The following is a 21,836-nucleotide window of genomic DNA, read 5'->3' on the forward strand; positions in this document are numbered from 1 at the left end:
CCAATGAGATATGAGGACACATGGTGTCTAGCAATGAAGACTTGTTTCCCATTGGCTCCTTATGTGTCCAACCAGGAATTAGTAATCTACAGCTCCCTGCCAGGGGACCAATCTCGGAAGGGATCTGGTCAGATGCAGTGGTCCAAATTTGCAAACCATGAAACACTGGAGTGGCTCCCCATAAAATAATCATTTATAATTATATCAACTACCTATGTCTGAAAGGTGTCAGGGATATTTAGTCTAGAAGTAAAGGGTGTGTTTGGGGACAATTGAGTTCACATTTAAGTTAACTTTTAATATTTTATTATATTATAGCTAATTCCAAGCAAATTTTAAGCCTTAATTTTTTCCTTTTTACAGTTTTTGAATTATTTGCCTGACTTTTTCCAGCTTTCAAATGGGGGTCACTGACCCCATCTATAAAAACAAATGCTCTGTAAGGCTACAAATGTATTGTTATTGTTACTTTTTATTCCTCATCTTTCTATTCAGGCCTCTCCTATTCATATTCCAGTCTATTATTCAAATCAGTGTACAGTCGCTAGGGTAATTTGGACCCTAGCAACCAGATGGCTAAAATTGCAAACTGAAGAGCTGCTGAATAAAAAGCTAAATAAGTCAAAAAACACAAATAATAAAAAATGAAAACCAATTGCAAATTGTCTCAGAATATCCCTCTCTACATCATACTAACATTTAAATTATATTTTTTATATAGATTTTGGGGGAACACTGGGCTGGATATTCTGGCACTATGGCTAAATGGCACCAGTGTTTCCCCACTGCCGGGGGCCGCACTAAAACCCACTTGCTAGTAACAAATTTGCACTAATTGCTGATTGGTTGTTATTGGTTACTGTAGGGGATGGATTTGCACCCATGTGATTTAAACCAATTGTTTCAAATTTTAATTCACATTCTAATATCATCCAGGGTGAGACCTTCCCTCCCTGATACTAAATGCAGGATCCACCCAGGGCTGCAGCTGAGATTATAGAAAAACTCAATTAGATCATTAAAGGATAAATAGATGATGATGATTATTAATTTGACTTTAACAGTACAAAGTTGAGATTAACTGGATCTAGTGCATTAACAAAAGGCCCCTTAGAAAGAATATTCTTAACATCAACAAATATATAGAAGGGCTTACCTTAGACTCTTTTTATTCATAAATCCTGGTGAAAACAGAACATTATTTCAGAGGCGAGGAAAGAAGATTCCGCCATCAGCAAATGAAGAGATTGGAATCAGGTTTATAGGATTCCCTACCAAGAGAGGGTGAATGAGTGATTCATTGGTGGAGAGGAAAGGAGATCTCACCATCAGCATAGGAAGGGGTTCTTTACTGTAAGGGCAGTCAGGTTATGGGATTCCCTACCAAGAGAGGCGGGCAATGAAGTGAGTCATTCGGTGGGAGGAGAAAGTTCTCCCCATATGCAAGCGGAAGGGATTCTTTACGTGCTAACGGCAGTTCAGGTATGGGATTCCCCAAGAGAGGGGAATGGTCGATTCCTTGGTGGGGTAGGAAGGAGAATCTCATCATCAGCATAGAAGGGCTTTCTGTTTACCCTGCTAAGCAGCTCCGGATTATGGGAATTCCCTACCAAGACAGAGCAGGATTCATGAGTGGTCACTTGGTGCGGAGAGAAATGATATCTTCCACCATCAGCTGAGGATTGGGCATTCTTTACCTGTGAAAAAGGACCCAGTCCACGTTATGCGATATCAGACTACCAAGGAGAGGGGCATGCCTACTGCTCCTAAACTCTCTACCCATTACGGCCCGTGGGGAGAAAGGAGCCATCACCAATCAGCGATTAGGAGAGGGTTCTATTTCCTCTAAGTACAGTCAGGATAACTCTCGTGATTCCTCTACCAGAGAGAGGTGACTGAAGTGATTCAATGCTAGTTGATGGCGGAGGAAAGTCAAGATCTACTCACCATCAGCATAGGAAGGTTCTCTTCTTACCATGTAGGACAGTCAGGTTATCGTGGAAGAAGGGCGGAATGCAAGCCTCGACTTGATTTACGCTAAGCCTCAAAATGGTTTATCTCTCAATTGTGTAGACCACATGTGGACTGGTGGAAGATGAGGTCGTATGGTCCGCTGTCTGGAACTATACATAGGCTTGGAGGAGTCACTTTGTCATCACCCACGTATGCACTGACTGTATAGACATTTTATCATTTTCAATCCCGGTCACTTATATCTCTCAGTAGTAGGTCAATCTCACAACACACCCTCGGATTGCTGGAGTAATCATGAAGAACGTTCACTACCTTATCCCGAGCAGCCTCTTCCAGTACTAACTGACCCTGGTGGGAGACAGTCTTCTCTGCGGCAGCTAAACTCTCTCCACTAAGCCCAGTTGTCAATGGCACATTGTAACTCTTCAAAGAGGTGACATCTGAAGAAACTCACAGAGGTGTAGTTACTGTGATAGGATTATCCAATGTGTCATGCAACTCCTAGATACAGGTGTTACTTGTGAGAGTTGTATGAATGGATGTGTGAAGTGTTCTGAATCTGCCGGGGTACAGATGTTAGAACAGCATTGTATGTAGCAGACATGTGGTGTCGAAGGCCCCCGCCTTTGTTTAGAGATGGTCTCTCCACCTTGACATGAAAGAAAAAAACAAAGCAATGTGGTATACGGAGTCCAGTGTAGCGAGGAGAGCACAGATCTATACATTGGGGAGACAAAACAACTGCTCTCCAAGCGAATGGCTCAGCACAGGAGGGAGAACTCTACAGGGCAAAACTCAGCTGTCTTTCTACACTTAAAAGACAAGGGACACTCCTTTGAAGACAGCAAGGTCCAAATCTTGGATAAAGAAGACGCTGGTTTGAACGAGGCGTGAAAGAGGCGATTCATGTCAAGTTGGAGAAACCATCCCTGAACAGAGGCGGGGGCCTTTGACACCACCTGTCTGCTACATACAATGTGTTCTAACATCTGTACCCCGGCGGATTCAGAACACTTCACACATCCATTCATGTAACTCTCACAAGTAACACCTGTATCTAGGAGTCGCATGACACATTGGATAATCCTATCACAACTACACAGAATCTACAACTCTGTGAGTTTCTTCAGATGTCACCTCGCTGAAGAGTTACAATGTGCCGTTGTGATTGGATTAGTGGAAGAGTTTAAATGCCGAGAACTTCCCACACCAGTCAGTTGTACTGAAGAAGCTGCTCGGATGAGTAGTGAAACGTCTTCATTGATTACTCAGCAAGTCCAGTTGTTTTAGATTGACCTATACTAGATATACCCATATGATGACACTCAGATTAATTGCCCTGATGAAATTGCAATGTCTGCTTCAATCTGTGGAACAATCCAGCAGGAAAGAATGGGATATACAGGCACTTACCCTGAATCTGACTCTTGGACTGCAGAGGTTAATGTGCCTTGTGGCAGTTGGAAATATTTATATTGCTTCTAACTCCCTGTAGCCTTCATCAGTAGTAACCCCTGAGCTGCTGTTTACAGAGAAACAGTCCATAAGGAAAAAAAGCACCTCACCCATGAGGTTAAATTACTATCCTCTCTCTATTCCTAAGGAATCAATCAAAAGACTCCGAGCACCTTCCACATCTGGTGTTTCCTTATGGGGCGTCCAGAGACTCTCACCGGGAGTTGCACACACAAGCGCCCCTAGAATTAACAGTAGTGACCCTAATGAACTGAAATGTCTCATTACCGACCCGGCCAACTGATTGTGTGGCATGAGCTTTTTCCTCTACGCTTAAAGGCTAAGTAGACCTTCAAAATAAGTGAATGTAAAATTGATGAAGGGACTATTCTAAGCACTTTTGTAATGTACATTCATTATTTATTTTGTTTTAATTCCAAGATATTAAGAGATACATGTACTGTTAATATGAATGAATTTTGTTACAACAGCGCCACCTGCTGGTCAGTTTCCCACCAGTCTGACCAGCAAGTAGTCAAGGAAATTGTCAGGAGAAAGAAAGAGGCTGATGTTCTTCTGCTTAGGAAAGATGTGAGAAAGGTTTCTAATTTTATTCCTAAGCAGAAGAACATCAGCCTCTTTCTTTCTCCTGACAACTTCCTTGACTACTTGCTGGTCAGACTGGTGGGAAACTGACCAGCAGGTGGCGCTGTTGTAACAAAATTCATTCATATTAACAGTACATGTATTCCTTAATATCTTGGAATTAAAACAAAATAAATAATGAGCAAGGTGACCCCCAACATAAAATGTCAGTTTCTTTCTGGTGTAAGAGAAACAGTTCCATGCAAATCTGTCAGTTTCCCTCCTATGGTTCCCTCTTCCGCTTCATTAAGCACACCCCATTTTATTATTATTATTATTATTAACATGTATTTATATAGCGCCAACATATTGCGTAGCACTGTAAAGTAACTGTGATTATACAACTACATCACATGAATTACATACATAGAACATATGGAGTAACAAACATCACAATCAATACAAGTACAAAAAGGTGAGGAAGGCCCTATGCATAGACATACAGTCTAAAGGGAAAGGAGTAATACACAAGGTGTGGGAGTGGGCAAGATGGAATTAAGTGGGTGAGAAATGTGGTATTGTATGTGGTGTTGCATTTGGTAGTTAAGAAGAGTGAGGGGAGGCTTCTCGAAAGAAGTGCGTTTTCAGAGATTTCTTGAAAGCAGAAAGGTTGGGAGAAAGTCGGAAAGACCGTGGGAGAGAGTTCCAGAGGAGGGGTGCAGCCCTTGCAAAGTCTTGAATGTGAGCATGTGAGGAGGTAATGAGAGAAGAAGTTGAGCTAGAGTGCAGTAGCCGGCCCGCATCTGCGCATCGCTCTACGCAGGAATTTCGCCCGCCCGACTACGTCCGCTCTCCACTATCGACATGCAGTCTAGCCGTACCCTCGATACGCTCTACTCTCGGTGCGTAACACGTGCTGCGCCAGTCGAAGAGTTCTGCAAGGGAGCGGTACATCTAGCTGTGGTTACGAGCCACCGATGAGCGTCTAGGAGGAGAGGGTTGACGACGTGAGCTATGAACGGTGACTGGGTGCTCTCATTATGGACCTGAGCGGTTCCGTCCTTTGTAAGGGCCCGCCTCCGAGGAATTAGGAGTACGTTCTAATCATCTGAACGTCTTACGCCGCGGAATACCTCTCACCTAGTGAGAGAGCGGCGAAGAAGCACGTACAGCCACCTCCACTAACAGTCCTCACACAGTATCAAGATTTCTCCGCACACATTATGCCCTTCCACCTGATCCTAGCGCTCTTCAACCCACTGTAGCATACCCAAGCCTACTCACCATCCCGCCCCGGTAGGTCCGCAGCTCACCGCAATCACACTCTACTTCACCTCTTCCCTAATCGTACCGAACCCGCTTCCCTCCACCCTGCAACAATCGATCCACCACTTCACACCGAACCCGACACGAGAAGACACCGAATCCAACTCCACGCCAGCCCACATCTCCCACCACCGCTACGCCAACCACCTCCAACACACATCTACTCCCGTACCATGACGAGCTCACGCCCCACCCAGTCAAACCATCACTGCCCTAAATCACTCGCACTGACCACCTACCACCGCGTCCCCCCCGTCTACTCCTCGAACATACACCCTAACACCCAGATGCTCCTCAGAGTGATCCGCCTTCATGCCGCCACTAATACCTCGCGCGTCGCAGCTAGAAGCCATCGAACGTCACACGCTATCACCTCCCCGCTCATCATTACGCCTTCGGAGCAATACTCCCTCCCTACCATACGCTCACTCCGCCAACCAAGCCAAATACAACCGCGCGCACATACTCACTTCGTGCCCTACACTCGCCTTACACATCACCAAGAACTCCCATCATTTCGTAACAGAAATAAAATTTTGAGCTCCTTGAGCCGTAATATGCCATGGTAAATTTTGATAAATGTTTAAGTGGAGTAAAATATTTAATAAGTACTGCGATAATGAAGGGGTGATGAACAAGGGCCAGAATTAGGATACAGACGGGTGGGAGAAGGGGTGAAATAAGTGGAATTTGTAACTATTTATGGATACTTGGAATGTTACTGGGTAATTGTGGGGAGAACATTAAGTTTTAGAGAGTTTAAATTTAGAATCAGGTAGAGAATAAGTGGAGGGAGAGAGGTTTAGGAGTTCCCTGGGTTGATGGAGATGAGAGAATAATGAGTATCGTGATAAGAGGTGGTAGTGGAAATGAGTTGAAATTTTTGAGGGAGAAGTATGAGGGGATAAGTAAATGGGTGGAGAAGTTGGGGTAGAAGTAAGGGGAGTGTAACATCATTTAGGAAGATGAAGGATTGGTGAAATGTAGAGAACAGTGACAAGGGTGGTGAGGACGGCCTGAGGGGACTGGAGGAGGAAGAGGTGATCCTAAAGTGTCTTGTGAAGGTCAGAGTATTTATAGTAAGTGAGAAATGAATTGTTGCCTTAGGTTAGGTATAATTATGTGGGGGTTTCGGGAAGGTGTTTGGGTTACAGATTGTAAAGGGGGTCGGAGTATTGTCAGAAGGAAATGAAGGGTATGGTTTGCTAGACTGGCGGTAGTTTAGAGAATGAGGGTTAGAAGCCTCAGAGTGATAACCTTGCAACATCCATCCATCCCGGAGTTCAAGTGACTTCAGACGGTGATCGGCATGCCGCAACAGCGTAGCATCATAGGCGTGTTCATGCTCCACTATCCCTGCACAGCACGAGCTGCTCGAATAGACTTTCCCTATCCCGTCACTCCCCCATCAACTCAGCGATTCATCAACATCTCAGCAAGGATATGAAGGTAGCAGAGAGATAGGGGAGGTTGGTCAAGATTGGAGGGATCAAGAGAGGGTTTTTTCAGAATGGGGGTGACAAGAGCATGTTTTAGTTGAGAAGGAAACAGTCCAGGTGAGGGGGAAAGATTAAATAGGTGAGTTAAGGCTTTGATTAGACAAGGATTGGTATTGCGGAGAAGTTTTGAGGGAATTGGATCAAGCGGCAGGTGGGAAGGTGAGAAGAGGCCAGAAGCTTTGAGATTCCTCATCAGTGACAGGGGTGAAGGAGCACAGGAGAGACTGAGGAGTGTGGAGGGAGGGTGGTGGAAGTCTAGGGGGGTTGAGTAGTGTAATGTCCCTTCTGATAGTGTCAATTTTGTTTTTGAAGTGCTCAGCAATATCTTGAGCAGAGACAGATGTGCATGGAGGGGGTGGAGAAGGGGAAAGTAGAGGGTTAAAGGTGGAGAAAAGTTGTGGTGGTTTTTTAGAAAGGGAGTTAATGAGTGAAGTAAAGTAAGTTTGTTTGGCTTGGAAGAGGCTGATGTTATAGGAGTGCAGGGCAGATTTGTAGCTCCAAACGTCTCATTCTGAACGGGATTTGCACCAGCGACGCTCAAGTGCACGTGAATGTCTTTGGAGCTTTTGTATGAGCAGTATGTCAAGGTTGAAGTGGTTTGGGTCGAGAACGTTTAGTTTTTATAGGAGCAGCTCATTGAGGGCAGTGGTGAGAGTACTATAGTAGACAGAGGGGCCACATTAGGACATGAGATGGCTGAGATATTAGAGTGAAGAGAGTCAAAGGAAGAAGAGAGATGTGCCGCGTCTACAGCTTGCAAGTCACGGTAAGTACGTGTTTGGGGAATAGCAGGGGGTGAGGAGGGAGTTAGTGAGAGTTGAAATGTGAGCATATTGTGATCAGAGAGAGGAAATGGGGAGTTAGTAAAATTGCTGGTTGAACAGATCCATTTCTTTAAAATCTGCTTTAATGTATTTTTAAGTTCACCTTTCTGAAAGTAGTAGTATGGCCACTAATTTATAGGGGCAGCTACTGAGGCTGCTGGTACCTGAAGCCTCATCATGAAATTATAGAATTGTCTCCTGTACTGGCTGATACATTAGAAAGCTTCAAGGAAGGTCTGGAAGTGAGAAGAAACCATTGTATTGAAATGAACTGGTCAGACTTCATCTACAGCATCGATGAGGTACAGAGAGTAAAAGAAAATTCAAAAGGGAGATGTTTTAAGAAACCAACTTTTGGGATAGAGGAAGTGGATATTGTTGAGATAATGGACATGTGTTGGATAGGATTAATGAAATTAAAGGAAACCTGTCACTTTCTTGTTGACAGTAGGACTGTTATTAAATAGTTAACAAAACGTACGCACTTCCGTCTTTTTCTAAATAAATGTAATTAAGGCAGGGTTTTAAAATTGTGCACGAGACTCCAAAGTCCCGACTTTCTGAAAGTCGGGCGCAAAGCCTCAAGGGAAAAACTATAGCTGGCTGAAATCTCGTGAGATTTCACCTCAGCCGTTTGAATCTGTGGGAGAAGGAGAAGGAAGAAGAAGAGGAAAGGAAGAGATCACAGAACAGACAAGAAGTAAGGATTCTCAGCTGCAGGCAAACACTAATTTTACTCCGTGACAGGTTTCCAATGTGACCGATAGCACTGCACTGTTCCTCCCGCATATCCCTTGGTTTCGCTTCTGAAGTTGAATGGCTCCGTTTTGATTTGCATAGCCTTCTCTGACCTTTGCAAACATGAGCTACAAACTTTCTCTTCCTATTCCCCTCTTTGTCTCTTCTGATGGATGGTGAAGGCTTTCCCTTGCATCCCTCTCCATGTGCCTTTCCGAAGAAGTTATATCTAAAGTTGAGAGCTTTGGTTTCCTTTGCGCATAACCCTTTATGAACCTTGCGAGCAGGAGCTGAAAATTCTCCCTTCACATCTCCTTCACTGTCCCTTCCAAATGAAGTGTTATAGAGTAAAGTTGAAGGCTCAGTTCCCCCCTACATATTACAGAAAGTAATGTGGAATGCAGTGGGTGAACAAGCAGGGAGTAGTGATGGGGGAATTTATTCGCCAGGCGCGAATTCGCGGCGAATTTGCGCGATTAGCCACCAGCGAATAAATTTGCGAAATACCCGTGAAAATTAGCAGCAAAAATTCGCCGGTGTCAAAAATTTTTTTTCGGAAAAACGGACGCCGGCGTCAAAAAAATGGGCGCCGGCGTCAAAAACTAGACACCGGCGCAGTTTCGCGAATTTTTCACCGTTTCACCGAATTTCGCGCTTTTCGCTTTGCCGAAAAATTCTTGAATTTCGCGTGAAATTCCCGAATTTTTCGGACGAATCGAAATGGCGAAAAATTCGCCCATCACTAGCAGGGAAAATGAGATGGAAATTCTGTAAAGGCATGGACTTTGAAAAAGATTCATGTTGTGGAGGGAGAGGCTTGGAAGGTGAAGGGGCATTGCAGAAAAGAAGGATAAAAGGACACTGAGGGGGACTGGAAAGCAGTGTTTTGGGTAGTAGCATATAAATAATTTGCATTGCTGCACTTCCCCTCTCCATTTTTGACTACACTTTTTAACCCCCAGCAGCACAAAAATTGACCTCAGAGCAGCACATATCTGTAACACTGCTGAGGGAACACCTATCCTTCTATGTGCTAAAACACTAAAAATGACAATGCAATATAATGATTATAATTGATTTATACAGAGAGAAACACCAGCAGGGAAAAACTTTATTCACCATCTGAAATTTTTACTATGCACAAATAGGCAGAGCATCTAAGCACATTTTCAATTGGTCTTCATTTTTTTAAATAGTTTTTGAATTTTTTACCTTCTTTGAAGTTTACCAGCTTTCAAATGGGTGTCAGTGACCCCATTTAAAAAACAAATGCTCTGTAAGGCTACAAATGTATTGTTACTTTTTATTCCTCCTCTTTCTGTTCAGGCCTCTCCTATTCATAGCCCAGTCTCTTATGTAAATCAGTGCATGGTTGCTAGGGTAGTCTTACCCTAACAACCAGATTGCTAAAATTGCAAACTGGATAGCTGCTGAAAAAAACGCTAAATAACTCAAAAAACACAAAAAATAAATAATGAAAACCAATTGCAGGTTGTCTCAGACTATCAATATCTACTTCTTACAAAAAATTAATCTAAAGGTGAAAACCCCTTTAAAGGGAATGTCAACGCAAAAAATTATTTTTGCCTTATAAAATAAAATGTACTTCTAACTTTGAAATATACATTCATTACAATTTTTGTTTAAAAAGTACCAGCCAGGAGTTTAGCAAATACAATAACTTTCAAAGCACTGAACATCTTCAATACATATATGTTAGAAAGTTGCATAGAATGATGTTTTCTTTTATTAGGGACATTTTTATTTTGGGGTTGACTTTTCAAATTTGCACCTGGGCAGTAACCCATAGCAACCAATCAGTGACTGGCTTTTTAGAGGCAACTGCAGGTTGAACGATGAAATCAAACATTTAATTGGTTATTGCCCAGGTGCAGATTTGCCCAGTGTTTATAAATGAGCCCCAAGGACTGCACATTCTTAGTAGGTTTTAACGTTTTGGTTTGAGATTTTTAGTAGTAGCCCACACAATGTGCTAATACAGAAGGTGTTTCAAACAATCCTTATAGAATATCAAGTCCTGGCAGTTTGGCTCAGCCCACACACAGAAAACAAAGGGGTCCTGTTTCAAGATGGCAGCACCTATGAAACACTTTTTACATGTAGGAGATTTTCTAATCCGTTTCAGATATAGACAAAAACAGTTGACTAAAGGGTTTAACTAAGGAGGGAAATATATATATATATTACTCATGTCTCAAGGTGACAGGTCCTCTTTAATAACAGGCAATGGAGAAAGGATAATGAAGAAATATGATATTAAAAGGGTTGTTCACCTTTAATTTATGGGGGTTATTTACTAAACTCCGAATGCAAAAATCACGAATCGGAATTTATTAAACCCCGAGGATGGAAAAGTCTGAATCTGAAAATCCGGCATCTCAGACCTGTTGAGGTTGCATATAAGTCAATGGGAGAAGTCCCAATGATTTTTTGATGTGTGCTGGGTTTCCTGCAATACCCGAAGTTTTCGGAGTTTTCGGGTGAAAATTCGTAAAAAACAAACAAAAAAAGAAACGTGAAAATCGGATGAAAAAATTGTGAAAATCTGATTTTTTTTTCCCTGCAAAGCCAATTTTCGGGAAAATGTAACAATAAATAAACGTAAAACACCAGAGCAGATTTGTTCGTAGTTTGTAGCAGAAAATACTGAGATAAATTCGGACTTTAATAAATATCTGTTAGTATACTGTTAGTATAATGTAGAGAGTGATATTCTGAGTCAATTTGCAATTGGTTTCCATTTTTTATTATTTGTCTTTTTTCATTCAGCAGCCCTCCAGTTTGCAATTCCAGCCATCTGGTTGCTAGCGTCCAAATTACCCTAGCAACCATGCATTGATTTGAATGAGAGCCTGGTATATAAATAGGAGAGGCCTTAATAGTAATAAAAAGTAGTAATAACAATAAATGTATAGCCTTTTACAGCATCTGTTTTGAATGGGGTCAGTGACCCCCATTTGAAAGCTGGAAAGAGTCTGAAGAAGAAGGCGAAAAATTTAAAAATTAAACAAAATAAAAAAACGAAAAGTTGCTTAGAATTAGCCGTTCTATAATATACTAAAGGTTAATTCAATGGTGAACCACCCCTTTTAATGAATAAATGAAAGGAACAAAGTGGCATTTTCAAATTCGTGCCTCAATAAACGAGATTCTGGAAGACAAGGTAATATAGAAGTGTGGAACACCAGCCCTCTGCTCTATAGAATAGAAGGGAAATAGATAGGAAAGGTAGAGAAATTAAATTGTACTTTCAAGACAAAAGTCTATCAAGAATTAGAGGAATGGGAGTAAGAAGGTGCTGATCTTCGTTCTTTAGGGAGAGGAAAGATCATCTTGGAAAGATCCAGATGGGAGGAAAAACAGGGCAGAACAGGGGGATCCGGATACTTGAAGGAGCTTAAACCGTGGAGTTAATATGTGATGGCTGAAAACTAGTGGAATTAGATGGACATGAGCAGGATAATCAGTCCCATAAGGTAATTGGTGATTCAGCGATCGCAATGGTGCCAATGATCAATTCCACCCACCAAGTTAGTAGTACAGGTAATTAGCCACAAGGGCTCCCGTTATTTTTTAAATATATTTTTATTCTTATTTCATTAAAGAAAAACATTCATGTCATAAGATGACATTTAAATATAAGATAAACAAATGAACTAAAAAAAAAAAATCATAATAATATAAGTGACATAAACATGAATCAATATCACAAAGAATAGGCATTCAAATATTCATAACCATAAGGCTAGAATACAATAACAAATTACAAGTTAACAAATAACAATGGAATATTCAAGTATCAATGGAGCAATCAAGAATCTTATTGAGTTTAACTCTTTCTGCATCTTTTAAAGTATGGAAGAAAATTTTCCATTTGGTTATAAACTTGAAACAGTTCTGTATATTTTCTACTCTATAACCAATTGCCTCATTAGTATAAAGAGTTTTTAACTCCAACAAAACCTCATTTAAAGAAGGCAAAGAGCTCTCAATCCATTTTTTTAAAAATAACTCTACGAGCTGAAGCCAAAATCAGTTTTATAAATTTTGAAATATGTGCAGAATTAAAATCTTTGGATTGTCGAACTAATGATCCAAGATCTATAGAGTTAGTCCACCCAAAAAAGAGCATCTTGAGATGATAATGATATCTTGAAATTTAAAATGCTAGTAAGGTAATTCTCAACATTAATCCAAAAGTTTTTTTTATCTCTCTACAATCCCAAAGCATATGGAAAGAATTAGGAGAAGGAAACTCACATTTTGGACAGCTATTAAGAAAACTAGAATTTTTGGCTTTAAAATGAAATCCCTTGTAACCTAGATGAATTAATCTGAAATGTTGTTCCCTCCAAACTTCAGATGTAATTAGCTTGTCAAAACTTTTTATAGAACTAGTTAGATCATCAGCTTTAATTTCCTTTTGTAAATAAATGGACCACTTTTGTGCAGTTGATTCCATCGGGTGAGGTTTAAATTCCATATTGTTCCATAAAGTGGATTGAATGTATCTGATATTAATATCTGTAGTAGAATATAAATATTTGTTGAAAAAGGAAGATAATAAAGAGCTATAAGACAAAAAAACATCTTTCTTGTCTAATTTGTAATTGAAGATAGAACAATTTCTCTTTTTCTGAAATGTGAAATTTGAGTCTGAATTCATCCCAATGGATGATTTTACCTGTTGAAGGCGAAATGTCTGTCAGAAGACGAATACCTTTCCTTTTCCAGGAAGTTAACATTGGAGAGAACAATGAACAAGGAATGTCTTTGTTTCTTGTTAAAGGCAAATAAGGAGTATTCCTAAAATCAGATTTACATAACTTGTGTAACCATCTCCAAACTGAAAAAGTATCTCTATATAATGGATTTGTCTTTACTTCAGTAAGTTGATTTTTAAAAGGTTTATGTAATAGCATTAAAATATTTTCTCCTGTCTCAGTAGTTATTTCTAGGGGAACATTAGTATATTTGTCCTTTTCACATATTGTAATGGAAATGGAAGTTACTCACCTCCAAGATGGCGACGGCGTCCAAAATGGCGACCCCTTGCTTCCCCATGTGGATCCCGTGGGTCGCAGCGATATGACGCCAGCATCTTCTCGCCTGCTGATTGGTCGCCGGCGTCTGGACGCCATTGCACCTAAACTTTGGCGCCAATTCTGCCCTATTTAAGCCTTCTGGACACTGCAGACATTGCCCAAGTATAGGTTTATCTTCGTGAATTCCTGGGTGTGTTATTATTGATTGATTCCTGTGTACCAACCTTGCCTGTTATTTCGGATTGACCCTTCGCTGCCTGGATTAAACTTTTGCCTGGACTTTGACTATTCTCTTGCCTCATCCTTCTGTTACCACGAACTTTGGTTACTACCTGCCTCCTCCTTGGTCCAACTGTGCCTTCGGGCCCTTACACATATCCATTCAATAATGCAACGGGTAATCGAAGATAGGTTAAAAGACCTATAATCAGGAATTCCCAAACCACCATACATTTTTGATTGTTTTAACTTATATAAAGATATTTTAGCTACTTTTCCTCTCCAAAGAAATCTTGAAATAGAACTTTCTAAAGATATAATATCCTTATGTCTCAAAAGCAGAGGTAAATTAATTAAAGAATAAATACATTTTGGAATAATCAACATTTTATAAAATGCTATTCTCCCTTTTAAATTAAGAGGAAGATTTATCCATTTATTACATAAATGTATAACAGTCTTAACCGAAGGAGTGAAATTAAGAGAGTATAATCTGTTTAGATCAGCAGGAATAAAAATACCTAAATGCTTTATATGAGACTGTCTCTTTTCAATACCCAACTCTCTTAGGGATGTCATATAAGTGTGTCCAAAGATATCCATAAATTCAGTCTTTTTAACGTTAATTTTTAATCCTGAAATGGATTCAAAAATGTTCAAAATAGAGAAAACGTTTTTTAAATTTTCATTTGGGTCTTTAACTATAAGGAGAAGATCATCAGCGAATGCCGTTAGTCTAACTAAACCCTTATTGACTTTTACTCCGGGTAAAAAGGTTGAATTTTTGAGATATCTAATAAGAGGTTCTAATGATATATTGAATAATAATGGCGAAAGAGGGCAACCCTGTCTAGTCCCTCTTTTCAAATGAATGGAGTCAGACATTTCTCCTGCTGCAATTATACGAGTCTTTGGTGAAGAATATAATAACCTAACTAAATCCACAAATGGTCCATGAAAACCAAAAACTGCTAAAGAATCCATTAAATGTTTCCAACAAATACTGTCAAAGGCCTTTTCTGCATCAATACCAACCAGAGCAGTAGGAATTTTACCAAATTTTACAGATTGGATAGTATTAATAACATTCCTAATATTTCTAGTGCTTGATCTACCTTTAATAAATCCTCCTTGCTCTGGAGAGATAATTTTAGGAAGAATTGATGAAAGGCGATTGGCAATTATCTTGGTAAGTATTTTCAGGTCCTGATTTAACAATGCAATTGGCCTATACGACTCAATTTTAGTAGGATCCTTATCCTGTTTAGGAATTACCTTTGTTAAAGAATTCAGACTGGAAGGTAAAGGGACCTTTTTTGAGATTATATTATTGTATAAATTAGTCAAAAATGGAGAAATTTCGTTTATCAAAGTTTTGTAAAAAGGGCCTGAGAGACCATCTGGGCCACTCGCTTTATTTGTCCTTCAATGGTTTCAATGAAGAGATGACTGACCTTATCTCTTGTTCTGTAATTGGAGAATTAAGCTCAATTAAATCATCATGAGATATCTGAGGGAAGTTAATATTCTCTAGTATGGATCTTCTATTATCCGAATTTGTTTCAATTTGAGAATATAATTTATCATAGAAGTTTTTAAAAGCATCAACAATTTCTAAAGGGCTATGGATAATATCACCATTAACCTTTTTTATGTGTGAAATCTTTTGAGATTTAGACCAGTTCTTAGTCAAATTAGATAATAATTTATTAGCTTTATTCCCTAAATTGAAATATTTGGCCTTAAAATAACTGAGGTGAATTGAATCTCTCATATCAAGCCATAATTTCATATCCTTTATAGAATTTTCAAAGGCAAGCCTATTATTTTGACTTGGATCGGATTTAAATGAAATATATGCCTCATTCTGTTGTTTGCTCAATTTAAGGATTTGAGAATTGAGATTTTTCATAAAATAGGATTTAAATGATGAAATTTCGCCTCTAATATACTGTAGGCCTTCCAGGAATCCCAAAGCAATTGAGGATTATCTGTATGAATTGCATTATTAATCAAAAAAAGATTCCCAGCGATCTTTAAGCATATTTTGAAATTCTATTTTACCTGAAAGAAAAGATGGAAAATTCCACGGAATATAAGATTTGGGAGGAGACTATGCTAATAAAGTCAAACTAATTGGGGTATGATCTGAGTAAGTAAAATTCCCTATCTCGGCTTCATGAACGTGACTTAACAGATTAGTAGAAGTAAATAGATAATCAATCCTTGTACCCGTTCCATGAACATGTGAATAAAATGTAAATTCCTTATCGGAGGGATGAAGAATTCTCCAAACATCATTCAAATTAGTTTGATCTAAAAAATTGGACTTTTTCTGAGATTTATTATACTGAGTATTGCATTTGTCCAAAAGCCATAGATGAGACTCATTAAAATCACCTCCTACTATTAGATTGGTAGCACTAAGGGAGGTTATTTTTTGGATGATGTCAGAAAAAAATAATGATTTATTATCATTCGGAACGTAAACAGAACAAAGATTCCAAGTTTGATTATTAATTAAAATTTCCACCCGTGCGAATCTGCCCATATTATCCTTATCAGAGCTTATTTTGTGATATTATCATTTTTTGTTAAGCAAAATAGATACTCCTCCCTTTTTTTTAATTGCTGGAGAACTAATAGATTCTCCTACCCAAGACGCACAAAGCTTGAGACTATTTACCTCATCTAAATGGGTCTCTTGTAGTAAAGCAATATCTGCTCCTCTTTTTTTTAAACCTTGTAGTATTCTTTTACGTTTAATAGGCGAGTTAATTCCGTTGACATTCCAAGAAACTATTGTAAGTTTATCCATTATCAAAATATTTGAGCATCAAGTGATGGGAAGTGACCGAAATGGGGGTTCTAGCCTTTGGAGAGAAATAAGAGACAATATATATGCCATAAAACAAATCATAATGAAAAAACAGAATTTTTAAAGTAAAATTTAAAACAAAAAATAATGTAGATAGTAAAGTGTAACTGTGAGAACTATCAAACATAAACATTGTGAATGAGAATCAAAATGATAGACTCAAAAACACCTTCACTTTTTTTCCTAGAGTGAAGTCAGCTTAATAAATTCTTTCCAGAATTTAATCAACTAGAAACGAGGATCGCCCCCTCCTCTAAATTAATGGAAGTAATTAATAAACTCTTTGAAGCAATAACAATGCATTAGAAGTACTGAATCAAGTGTCCATCTCTGCAGAATGATCCTTGTCATGAGGAGATCTTGACCTTTGTCCAGAGGAAGATTTTATATCCCTTTTTTTGTAAGGGGTGACTTTTCTAGCAATGTGAAAGTCTTGATCACTGGGTGTTGAAATCCGATTTGGGTGAAATGATCTCTTTCATCAGAAATGTCATCAGTAGCTTTTCTCTTGTTCAAATCTCGTTCAAAATGAGAAATAAACCTCTCGGCCTCCCTAGAATCTTCAAATGTGTGAGTACCTGTTGTAAGGAAGATTTTTAATATGGCTGGAAATTTTAATTTGAGACGAAACAAGGTTTGACACGCTCCTGAGAAAGCTTGTCTTTTGTTTAGAAACAATCTGAGAAAAATCCTGAAAAATCTGAATTTTATTTTTTTCCAAAAAACAGATTCTTGGATTTTTTGTAAGCCTGCAAAATTTTTATCTTATCAGCATAGTCCAAAAGTTTTGCCAAAACTGTTCTAGGTTTTTGACCATTTGAGTCCTTAAAGGGGAAGGAAACCTAGTCCGCGCTAACCCCCCTCCCCCCTCCCGTGTGTTGCCCCCCCTACCTCCTCCCCCTGGCCTACCCCTCCCGCTGGGCAAATGCCCCTAACTTGTTACTTACCCTTCTGCGCAGGTCCAGTCCAGGGAGTTCACAGGCGACATCTTCTTCCACGCGATCTTCTTCCTCCTTTGACCGGCGTTTTGGCGCATGCGCAGTAGGATCGTTTAGCCGGTACGGATCTACTACGCATGCGCCAAAAGTCACGCGCATGCGCAGTAGATCGTACCGGCGAAACGATCCTACTGCGCATGCGCCGGTCAAAGGAGGAAGAAGATCGCGTGGAAGAAGATGTCGTCTGTGAACTCCCTGGACTGGACCTGCGCAGAAGGGTGAGTAACAAGTTGGGGGCATTTGCCCAGCGGGAGGGGTAGGCCAGGGGGAGGAGGTAGGGGGGGCAACACACGGGAGGGGGGAGGGGGGTTAGCGCGGACTAGGTTTCCTTCCCCTTTAAGAGCGCCGACTCTGTGAGCTCTTTCCACCTTTAAAATGGGAATGTCTTTTTGAAGGTTTAAAGCTTTAGGTAGCCACTGAGAAATTAGTGCATCCAAAGTCTCTTGTTTATAATTCTCCAATAAAATGAAGATTATTCCTTCTGGACCTGTTTTCCAGATCATCGTTTTTGGTTTCTAATTCCTTGACTTTTTTTTGCAGGAATAGCATTTTATTAGCCATGGAAGAAGAGCTATCCTCCAAAGAGGAAACCCTCTCCTCCATTTCCACCACCAGATTTTTCTGTGAGGAAAGCTGTTCAGTAAGCTTGTTTACATCCATTCTTATTGAGCCTACAGCTCTCTCAATAGATTTCTCCAAAGCAGGGTTAATAAGATTAGCTATTTCAGTAGCAATTTGCTTGTAATTCAAGCTGTCAAAATTGATAAATTTTGAGTTGTGAGGTAATTGCGCGATAGAGTTAGAGTTCCCATCAGCCATCTTGGATTTTAATTGAGCAGCGTCTTTTTTAGACTTATTATCAGGACTAGAACGTCCCGAAGCGGCTCCTTTGGAAACCGGATTACCTTTGGGTGAGTTTGCCGACATGTTAACTTTTTACTAATGCCACAAAGGGACTGAAAATTTAGTTGAAGGGAGGGTAACGACGGAGCGCTTCTAGTGAGCCGCCTCTCTTCTTGGCGCCATACCAGAAGTTATGCGCTCCCGTTATTAGTGCAGCACAGTTGAAGCAGAAATGAAGTTTATACAGACCTTGGGGCAAATTCACTAAAGGACGAAGCGCCTAACGCTAGTGTTTATTCGCTAGCGTAGTGCATTTTCGTTAATTCGCCAATTCACTAACGGACGCTGGCGTAAATTTGCTAGTGTTACTTCGCACCCTTACGCCTGGCGAATTTGCGCAACGGACATAACTACGCAAATTCACTGACGCGCGCATTTTTCTGAACGCTATCTTTTACGCCAGACTTCCATCGCCACCTCAGACCAGGCGAAGTGCAATAGAGTAGATAGGGATTGCTTCAAAAAAAGTGTAGGGCAAAATAAAAATTTTATTTGCTGTTTTGAAGGTTTCCCAGGCTTGTGTAGTGCTGCTACATATTCCTCCATTGTAACTTCAATTTGGCGCCATGTCCAAATTAACCATCACTAGCGTAACTTCGCTTTGCCTGGCGAATTATCGCTAGTGCAACTTCGCAACCTTACGCTTCACCTGAGCGCAACTTCGGATTTTAGTGAATTTGCGTAGCGCCGGCGAAAATACGCCTGGCAAAGTGCGGCAAAGCGTGGCGAAGCGGACGCTGGTGCAACTACGAATCTTAGTGAATTTGCCCCATGTCTGAAAGTATCACCACCAGACCACCTCCAGTGCGTAAGGTCCGCATTGATGTTAACCAGCACCTTGGACTTATTCCACGGATCCTCGGGTACGGGGGCCGAATGCAGAAAATAACGCAGTCTGAAAGAGAACGACACCCAATGGTGACGCAGTTTACCCTAGTGATTGGTTTAATTCGAAAAGTCTTTTTTGAAAGTAAGTGCTGTTGCTCCCTGTCCGACCATTGAATCAGAGCGTCCATTGACTCCACAACGTTCATCATTACTTATGCATACGTATGAAAAGCCTTAAACGAATGGACTCCGCGGTGGTTCAATATATATATATTGCTTTAAAGCAATGACACACACTCCAATAGCAACAATAGTATCACTAGGGCTATTGGAATGTGTTGGTTATTATATAACTACATTGAAATCCTGAAATATCTACAATTACAAAATAAGTAACAATATTAATACGCTGAACCTCAATGTTCAGCCATGACTAATCATAATACGAAAAAGAATCTAAATGCTAATGAAACATTTTTTTTTTTCAAATTTTTCAAAAATCTAAATTTTTTTTTAAAATTAAAAAATATTCAAACAGCAAAATAACGAAAGGCAAAATGAAAGAGGAAAGCAGAATCTGTATGTTTAACATGTGCACCCTTCTACTGGTCAGTTCTGGGGAATACATTGACTCTTTAGATATAATAATGATGTCTTGGTAACCTTGCTACGGGCTAAGACCAGAACGTTTGATAACCAATGGGTCTTTTATCCAAAAATTCTGAAATCCTATGCTGCAGCCAGGCAGGAACAGTAGTCTTGTATCATATTGGCTTTGTATCAATGACGAATTGGCCAAAGAACAGCAGGGAGTGAAGAGGAGCTGCAACATTTTGATCAACTGTCAGTTCCTCTTCATTTCTGGCTGTTTTGATCTTTCAGGTGTTTGACCTGAAGAAATGGAACAGTAGAAAGGTGGCCTTGGTCTGTATGGCCCCTCATATGTTATTTGTCAGATTGGCCTGTGAGATGTGAGTCCATAGACGCTGTGCTCCATGATAAACATTTTGAAACAAACAAAAAGGTATACTGTAGTTCACACAAAAAAACACTGTTGTATAAATATAAACACATTTTAATATTTAAATTCCCCTCAGTGCTGTACAGAATACAACTTCATGACATTTTTACGAATCACTTCATCTCTCAACCCATAAATGATTGGGCTGAGGAACCTGGGCAGGCAGGTGAAGAGAAGAAAGGTGGAGACGGTCAAGATTAAAATCGTGTTGAATGGGTATCTCTCTGTAATTGATGAGAGCAAAGAAGTCATGCAGAGGAGGAGCTGGAAGGCATGGAGCATGACAGTTTTGCTTGCCTTAATGGCAAATGACTTTCCCGAGCCAATCTTTCCAGCCACCAGCAAAACCTTGATGTAGGTGAAGAGGATGATGAGTGCGACCAGGGTAAAGCTTATGGTGAAGGTCAGAGTTCTGATAGTGTTTTGTTCTGGAGTCACAGACAGAGCTCCCTGACTACAGACCATGGGACGGAGTTTCCCAAAGGATGAGCTGATGGTGATGAAATCGGCGAGATTTGGGATGAGCGCCACCGTCCAGATCACAACTATGGCAACTGTCGCATTCCTTACAGTACAAAATTCTGCATGTCTGAGTGGAAAAGAAATGGCCACATATCGCTCTAGAGACATGACCGCCAGGTTGTATGGGGTCACCCTATATGTGGATGTGGCTACAGTATATGTAAAGTAGCAGAATGGCACGGGCAGGTAAATCAAATACCAGGCGCCCAGGAAGAGAAGGAGTCCTGTAACCAGGTAAACTGTGTCGTTGACCAACATGTGGGCAAAAAGGAGGTAGCGAGCATTGTCCCTGAGGTGAGGGGTCACGTAGATGATTCGGAGAATGACGACGATGGAATAGAGGAAACAGCAGAAGCAAAAGAGCGTGAGGAACACAACTGAATCGGCCGATCCTCTGGTTGCAAGTGAAATCTCAGTGACATTGTTGCTGATCCCTCTGGAATTCGACATGGAAGTGGCTGGTTGGGGGAATCAAAAAGAAAAGGGTCAAAACAGAGAAAACACATAAAGGAACATCTGATTAGATTGGAAAGTTCAATCAGGACCAGTAGAATGACCTTTTCGTTTACGATTTATTCCAACAAGATGAAGTGAAGACAATACAGGCTCTTTATCACCTTATCACAAAGCTCTCTGGTTGGGGGAACCTAAGGCCACTGATTATGTTCTCCCTCTCCATATTAATCACACGAATTACTCAATGAGCCGAGTAACCTACGGACACGTGTCTATGGAGATTCTCATTCAACCAGGTTATGATGTACAGTATCTACTAGAGTTGAATCTAAAGCAAATGGACTTTGTTGGGGTCAGTTATCTAAAAGTAAAGAAGTAGGATGGCACACACTTCTTTACTATATGGAACAAGGGAACCAGTGTCGGACTGAGACACCAGGGGCCCACCCAAAAACCTTACACCAGGGGCCCACCCAAAAACCTTACACCAGGGGCCCACCAAAGAACCATAGACCAAGGTCCCACTCTCAGTATTATTATTATT

At 40.3% G+C, this 21,836-nt stretch overlaps 1 protein-coding gene across 1 annotated transcript; it reads right to left on the minus strand.

The window, feature by feature from the left end:
* Positions 1 to 20,386: 20,386 nt before the first annotated feature.
* On the minus strand, positions 20,387 to 21,573 carry LOC121400811 (odorant receptor 131-2-like). The gene has a single exon (XM_041584767.1). It carries the CDS (start codon positions 21,284 to 21,286, stop codon positions 20,387 to 20,389), a length of 900 nt encoding a protein of 299 aa, XP_041440701.1. The 5' UTR covers positions 21,287 to 21,573.
* Between the last annotated feature and the right edge of the window lie 263 nt (positions 21,574 to 21,836).

This window comes from Xenopus laevis, chromosome 2S (genome assembly GCF_017654675.1).
Source record: "Xenopus laevis strain J_2021 chromosome 2S, Xenopus_laevis_v10.1, whole genome shotgun sequence".
NCBI classification, from domain to species: domain Eukaryota; kingdom Metazoa; phylum Chordata; class Amphibia; order Anura; family Pipidae; genus Xenopus; species Xenopus laevis.

Coding starts and splice junctions, on each gene's coding strand:
- LOC121400811 (XM_041584767.1), bottom strand. CDS start 21,286: ATGTCGAATTCCAGAGGGATCAGCAACAATGTCACTGAGATTTCACTT.